This window comes from Bactrocera latifrons, unplaced genomic scaffold (genome assembly GCF_001853355.1).
Source record: "Bactrocera latifrons isolate USDA-ARS-PBARC rearing strain unplaced genomic scaffold, ASM185335v1 scaffold_67, whole genome shotgun sequence".
In the NCBI taxonomy this organism is placed as follows: Eukaryota; Metazoa; Arthropoda; class Insecta; order Diptera; family Tephritidae; genus Bactrocera; species Bactrocera latifrons.
The window spans coordinates 243,298-250,998 of NW_017537345.1; the positions used below are offsets into that span (position 1 = coordinate 243,298).

The 7,701-nt window shown below is 36.5% G+C and overlaps 1 protein-coding gene across 3 annotated transcripts in view; it reads left to right on the top strand.

Moving 5' to 3' along the window:
• The window catches only part of LOC108975588 (serine-rich adhesin for platelets), a 57,968-nt gene extending 50,985 nt beyond the window's left edge, over positions 1–6,983 (top strand). For 2 of the 3 annotated variants that reach the window (XM_018944163.1, XM_018944164.1), the window contains 2 exons: positions 3,747–4,376; positions 4,439–6,983. In XM_018944163.1, the coding sequence (XP_018799708.1) occupies positions 3,747–4,376; positions 4,439–5,769 (1,961 nt within the window). In that variant the 3' untranslated portion in view covers positions 5,770–6,983. The remainder of the gene's footprint in view (positions 1–3,746; positions 4,377–4,438) is intronic. The other variant, XM_018944165.1, reaches the window with a different exon arrangement.
• The last annotated feature ends 718 nt before the right edge of the window (positions 6,984–7,701 follow it).

Sequence of the window (7,701 nt, forward strand, 5' to 3'; positions counted from 1 at the left end):
TTTTTAATTCACAATATGCTGTATTTGATTTCAACAACTCGTTCGCCCGCCTGCGCGCAGTGTTAGCCCGTTAACCTGCTGGCTTGTTGCGTTTCAAAGCCTCTAACGGTTAGTCGGCCAGTCAGCTAGTTTCGGTTGTGTGCTCAACGCGCTTGCGGAGTTAATTACTGGCTAATATATGTATTATTAAAACACCCACAAAACCGTCTAATTAATTGTTGCTTTATTACGCCATARATCTCACGAGAATTTGTAATAGGAAAGACGCGCGCGTTATCTCAGTGAAAGTATGTTAAGTGTTTTCCTCAAGCATATTAAACATATTTAAATTGCGGAAGTGTTGCATACTTGTTAAATATCATTTAGTTGTGTGAATTTTAAATTTGCCACAACAAAGCTAATAATGTTGCATGGCGCGTCGTCAATGACAGTGGCGGCAAGCGCCAGGCGATCGCTGAGTGATTTTGTATCGTCTAATGTGGCTTTGTCTTGCCTGCCACACATAATATGCCGTTTAGCGCTCGTTTATTGTCGCATAGCTAACAAGGCGAAGCGCATTTTTTTTCTCGTCGCCCCTCATTTCCACATTTCTTTATAAGCGCCTTGGCGTGAAGAATTGAATTTTCGCTTCTTTCGGTTTTGGTTTCAATTTCGATWTCCATTTCGAATTTGATTTGTGCTACGTGTTTTGAATTGCCGTGTGACTCAGCCACCATTTTTGTGTGAATTTATTTATTTTTTTGTTGTCAATTTATTTTTCTTTTCTTTTTCGGGCTTTTGTGTTTGTTGAGTGACCTTTAAAAGTGGTGCTTTTGTCTGGAAAGTGTTGAGTGTTCAGTTTCTCTCTCAGTTTTRTTGTTATTGTTGTTTTTTCTGCTGACCAACCTGTTTTTATATTTACTTTACGTCGCTTTGTTGTTATTCAAATTGTGTTTCTTTTCATTAAAAGTCATATTTGTTTTTATAATTTGTTAAAGTTTCTGCTTCTTCTTTTGGTTTGATGCGCTGCTTAAACATACACACTATATTTATATTCACTTATGTATGTATGCGTCTGCCTTATACCGCCAACGCTCAATWAATATTTTTTTAACTCATGATTATGATTTATTTTTTCAATTTATTTGTCGTATTTTGGATATTGTATGAAAAAATAATAATAATAAAAATTAAATGTCGTCATTTGAACGCAAATAKCTTTAGTGCGCTTTAGCAAAGTGTTTTTATTGTATCTTCTTGATGCTAGTCTATTGTATATAATTATATTATATGTGTGCGCTTTGATTATTTSAGTTTATTCCTTTATTGCGCAATTTGTTTGCATTGCGACTGGTTATAACAGCAATTTTATTTACATTTCAAATTTACTTAGTTCACTTTTAGTAGGGTTAATAGATGTCCAGATAGTGCTTCGTTAAATGCATTTAGCTATATATTTATAAGTTAACATTTCTAATAGGTTTTGAAACCAAAAATACTTTACGAGTTCATGGATTTTTAAGTTATTCTCAGGACAGGGAAAATTTATTAAGAAGAATAGACAAAGATACAGACGGAATTGAGAATTACTAATCTACATATTCACTGACGGTTCAAAGGGTGAAACTGCAACAGGAGCGAACTTCTTCTATAGTAATCCGTTCGCTAAGGCAGCTGCAAACTAAAAGAATTCATATTAGTCTTTCAGGCCGAAATTCTTGGCATAAAGCAATCAGGCAAGTAGGCTTCTGCTCTAACAAGCAAGGTCATAAACATTCTAGTGGATAGCCAAGCCATCCGTAACGCCAATGCTATGTCTCATTGCGTTAGGTTATGCAAGCAAGAGATATATAGACTTTTGGTAGATAATTCGGTTAACATCATCTGTGTACTCTGTCATATAGGTGTTCCAAAGTAAACATGACTTTTTGAATCTGCCCCCTGGTGGCGCCATCTATATGTCGATTGGTGCGTAAGAATCTGCTATCTTTATCGATTGTCCAGTAGGAATTTCGTGATATTTCATAAATTGGAAGTGAAGCTATTGGATTTTAARTGTCAGTATGTTTGTGTTATAGGTGCGAAAATGAGCTTCGAACAAAACAACAATTAAATTTTGTTTTAAAATTAGTTAAACCTTTACCGAAACATTTCGATTGATGAAACAAGTTTATGGCAATGACTCGTATCCCGTAGCAGAGTGCGCGGATGGTCTCAACGTTTTCAAAGTGGTCGTGAAGACATAAATGATCAACATGTGGGCCAGTCAAAATTCGTGATMACCGGAKATTCCACCGAAACTGTGCGTGAATTCGGCAAAAAATTGCTCAGAATCCAWCATTCGAAGGACGATTATTTGACCAAAAATCCCATTTTAATCATTAACCACTCCCCGCATTTTGTAGAAAAAAAAAAATAAAGTGTTTTACCAAATCCATTGTGATGCTGTATTGATTACCAACCTGGATCACAGTGGGTCTAATGCACCGACCAAACAATAAATTCGATCACTACGCTTACTATAAAGCGTTAGAGGAATAAGATTTCGCTTTAAAAACACTTCTCAGGCAGTTAGAGTATTCTGCTTGAACACGCTTCAAAAATGAACACCACGAAAGAGTAAATACGCCGCAGTGACTAAACCAAAATTAGGAAAATTTTGCTAGGGGTTGTGTGAGATTGGCAGGAGCTCGTTCAGGTTTATTATCATAGTAAATGTTCAATAAAAAAAATCCCCTGTATTATTACTTTTCAAAAATTACAATTTTTTTTTTAATTTTTTAAAATCTTTTTTTAATTTCTTTTTATTACTATTTTTAAAATTTTTTTATAAAATTTTTTTAATTTCTCTTTATTATTGTTTTTTAAATTTGCATTTTTWTTTWATTTTAARTAATAATTAGTTTAGCTATCAGTGCGCATGATTTCACATTATTAAGTAGATAAAAGTAAAATACTACATTGCTGCATATATTTTTTTTATCTATAGACAATACCTAACATAAATTTTATTTTACTAAATTCGAAATTATTTGTATTTAGTCAACACTAAATTTAATAYAATTATTTTCAAAATTTCTAGTTAAAAACAATAATAATATTATATGTTAAAACAAATTCATGCTTAAAATAGTGGCAAACTGTATTTTATTCAGTTACTCGCATATATTATAATTTCGAACATACTTGCTCTATATATACCATCGATCACTCAGTAAATCTCCCAGCTGTAGTATAGTTCCAACGCTAGCAATTTTAATTTCGATAAAAATGTATATTCATACGTACATATGTACATGTACTCATCAAGCTGTTTCTTTGATAGTATCATGCTTGAACACACATACCTGCTCACACACATACTTTTTCGATTGCGAAGTGTTAATTTAGTATAAAAAATATAAACAAAACAAATATAAARAAATGGGTTTATTAATAGTCAATATTGTTTGACTTGCCTTAGCTCGTTGCTGAATCATTTTATACTATATATAAGCAAATTAATGATTTTTCAAATATACTTGACCAAATATTAGTGCTTTGCCGGTGACAGTCGTTTGAGTTTGTTGCGGTTTGTTGTTTGTTGCCGTTTCTACTTGCTGCTATATATTCGAATGTGTATATGTATATGTACCATATGTGTTTTGTCTTAATTTAGCTAAAAGCCTTTTACTCTAGCGTTCTTCGTTAATTACAAACAKAACTCTGATTTATTTGCCTGCAAATTWAACKTTGTTTTTGTTACTATTATTTCGMCCCCATTTTAGTTACATCGCTGAGCGACTCACAACATCCACAGCGTACTGCCAAAGCAACAAATGCTACAGCCACCGCCAACGCCAACACAGCACAACAGTTAAAAACAGCCACCGGTGTGGCAGGCACATCGGCGGCGCCACACAGCACGGCTGCCACATCGAAGGTGTTCATCAAGAAGTCGGGCAGTAATTCGTCGACACAAAGTTCAAATCGTAAGGACAGTTTCGGCTCATATGATTCACTCAACGATATACTCTCTGAAACAGGCTTGCAGAGCGGCAATGTTGCCGCACAACGCAAATCGTTGGAGAATAAAAATCTAGATTTGACGGCGAATGCGGCGGACGCCAACAGCCGCTTGGCATTGAAGAAGCAACAATTACAGCAGCAACAACAACAGCAGCAACAACAGCAACAGCAACACTTACAGGAGACAAAGACCATATTGACAAATAACGGTAGCATTACAACAACGACCACAACAACAACCAGCATGTCGTCAAGCTCCGCCGCAGTCACAAATGAGCTGCGCAAGAGCTTGGAGAGCCTGGATGAGAAGACGAAGACACCACCGCCAGTGCTGACGAAAAAGCCCACCGTGACGACGAAGAAACCATCGAGTGTTTCGGGTGTTGCTAGTAAGTTGGATAAATATTATATAAGTTTAAAGAATGTTGCAATTAATATTTCCTACACACAGGCAATCTTTTCGGTTTTGGCAAGCAAAAGACGAAAGGCACCGACAGCAAACTCACCACAGCTGCTTCACAAGACTTTGCCGACGGCATGGGCAGCAGCAAGATGTCGGCTAGTAGCCATGGTGATGCGGTAGTGATGCGCCGCGCCGCCACTATAGCKGTTGAAGACTCCGATTTCGATCGGCTCGAGCGCGCATCCATATTACCCGACATGCGCGCGGGTCGTGTAAAGGCGCCCAAGCGGAGACCACCTTCGGCGGCCATCAATATTATTGGCGAAAGCAATAATAATAATACAATTTACCTCAATGGTAGCAGCAGCGGTGGCGGTGCTTCTGGTGGCGAGCTCTCACAAGAAGAAGGCAAACTGCACTCCTCCGATGACAATTCCACCGGCGAGGAGCCCTTGGCTAAGCCGAAACCACGTGAATGGGAAAAGAAAAAGGCACCTTGGATGGAAGAGCTGAAAGCAACGCAAGTGAAAAAGAAGACATCACCCAGTGTAGAACCACGTACGCAAGCGCCCACTAGCGCGGCAGCCGAACGCACATCACGCCTACTTGGCGATGATGTCAAAGTGACGAACAGCAATCACAACTTTGCCAACACGGCGAGCATAAGTCATAGCAGCGCCAGTCACAGTRGCAGCAGCAACACTGCCAGTAGCTCCAGCACCACCACCACAAAAGTACAGTCATCCTCTTCGGTAACGTCGAGCGTTATGCAGCAATCGATGACTGTCGAGAGTAGTCAACAACTATTGAAGAAGGAATTAAATTCAAATACTATTGCTGACRTCATGACCAAAAGTATGAGCAATAAATTCACCACTGACTCATCACTAACGGCTGCGACAAYAGCAGCACCAARCGCCGCCGACGATGTGCGCATACGACCTAACAGCCTTTCGATACGTAATCGCAGTATGTCACCTTCGCTGTTGGACAGTGGCAGTAGTGGTGGTGGTGCGCGCACATCGGCGATGAAGAGCAACACTACTCCAGCACCGACCGTTGTCAGTGAGCCCAGCTCCAATGGCACCGCTCCTTCAGCMGCTACSGCAACCACGGCAGCGACCGCTGCGTCCAGCCAAAATTCAATCGGTGCTAATAATCATTATCAGCCGCGGAGCAGTAACACCGCGGCGCYTGTAGGCGGTGATAATACGCGTATGGGCGAACTGGAACGGCGTGTGGGCAAATTAGAGCTGACGGTGGTGTCACAACAGCGTACCATCGATGAGCTGATGCGCCTGCTGCGCGAGGAGACCGATCGTGTGAAGGTTCTACGCGGCGAACTGGACAAATATGCGCAGTGCGTGACGCAAGTTTAATTGTATAGCCATAGTTATACTGCTTGTATGTGGTTAGCGTAATGTAGAGCGGTGATATTGATGCGCTAGTGCTGTTCGTTAGTGTGTTTGTGTGCCCCAGTCCCTTAGTGCTCTGTAATGGCAATGCGCTTGCATAGATAAAGTGAAGAGCGCACAGTTTTTTTTTCTAATTTACTTGCATATTTTACTGCATTCCAATATATTTCATAAATAGTTTTTGATTTTCCTTCCGAAATTATGTGACTAATTTAACATCCTTCGGGCATTGTAAAAAAAGTCCCATACCTAGGTTAGAGTTGTTGTACGAAAAATGAACCCATTAATCTATAAGTAAAACACTTATTTTWTTAAGTACATGTATCTATAACCATTTAATGATTTTTCCTTCGAACCCGTTATGAGTTTGGTTTTGCATGTCTGCTCCCTCCCGCTGCGCCTACGATTGGATCGTAGTAAAACAGTGGTTGAGCGGTATATTTTGCTTTATATTAGTTGCATAATTCGATTGCTGAATAAAAACCATAAATAAAAAAAATACTTAGTAAGCATAATAAAAGTGTTAAATACATAAACAATATTAGTAAACGATAAATGTACCATATCAAAACGATTTTCAATACATTTTCTAAATATACAAAGGTGGAATTTTATAAAAATGAAGTTATAATGCCGTACTTAACATAAAAAATGCTCTTCTTTAAAATAAAGTAAATTTTAAAATAAAGAAAAGTAAATGTAACTACAATTTCATCTCGTGTATTGAAATAAATAGTTTAAGCTACTACATAACAAACTAAGTATTTTTCTAAAAAGCGCTAAAAGTTAGTTTAAAGATACGATTACTATTTTAAAAGTGATTTGAAGTTAAATTTCCAATTGACCTATGCCAATACTTATTAAATTAAGTTGTCAAAAATAACATTTACAAACTTTACTCCCTCTTTAAAAGGAAAAAACTCATTAAGACATTTAATTGCCATTAAGTTTTCTTAAAATTCCCTATGTGACGTAAACTTCCATTGCTTAGCTCCGTTGCATGTCAATTACTTATACATAAATACGTTCAATTATGCAGTGTATGCAAAATTTATTTTCTTTTGATTGATTTTTAGCAAGTTACTCTGCGCATCCATATGTAAAGCAATTTAGCGAACTTTATTATTATTATTAATTTTGTTTATAATACTATTTACTGCAATCATGTACTATATTAAATATACGTTTAAATATTATTAGTTTATAATAAAGAAACTGAAATAATAATAAAAATTCTTACGAACATAATTTTGTTTTTTGTTTATTTCTTTATTTCCAATGTATTTAATTTGTGTTATGAAAATCGTGAAACTACAATAGGAGTACATGCTTTAATTTTTAAAATATTTTTTTTACGTCTTTAATTTTTTTTGTCTTTTAATGTTTTTTTTTTCTTGCTTTAAGGTGTCAGTAGGGTAATCTTTTTTCAAAAAAAAAAAAAAAAAAAAAAAAAATCTGCATTTTCTGTTCCCTTATACCCTTAGAATTAATGTAGAAACACACTGTACCATTGGAAGGTTTCGAAAAAGGAAAAATTATATCGCTCGATGTTCGGAGCGCTCGGAATGCAYACCTCAAACTTTAAAAGCGGACATAATTCCGGTCGAACTACTCAACCCATATGCTTAATTTTTTTTTTAATGTTGACTAGAGAGATTTAATGTACTAGATGCATAATTTTTTATAATTTATTGGCAATGTTATGACAAAATTTATGTAAAAAAAAACATGAGGAAAAATTAAAGAAAAAAAAAAACGTTAATTACCTTTTTATTTGTCAACATTTTTTCATGAATTATTTCATAAATTGGGTTTTTGTGTTTCAGATGATCCAAACATGAGAAATCGGACCAGTGAAAGAAAGCATCTCATTCACCCAGCGATTTCTCCGACAAA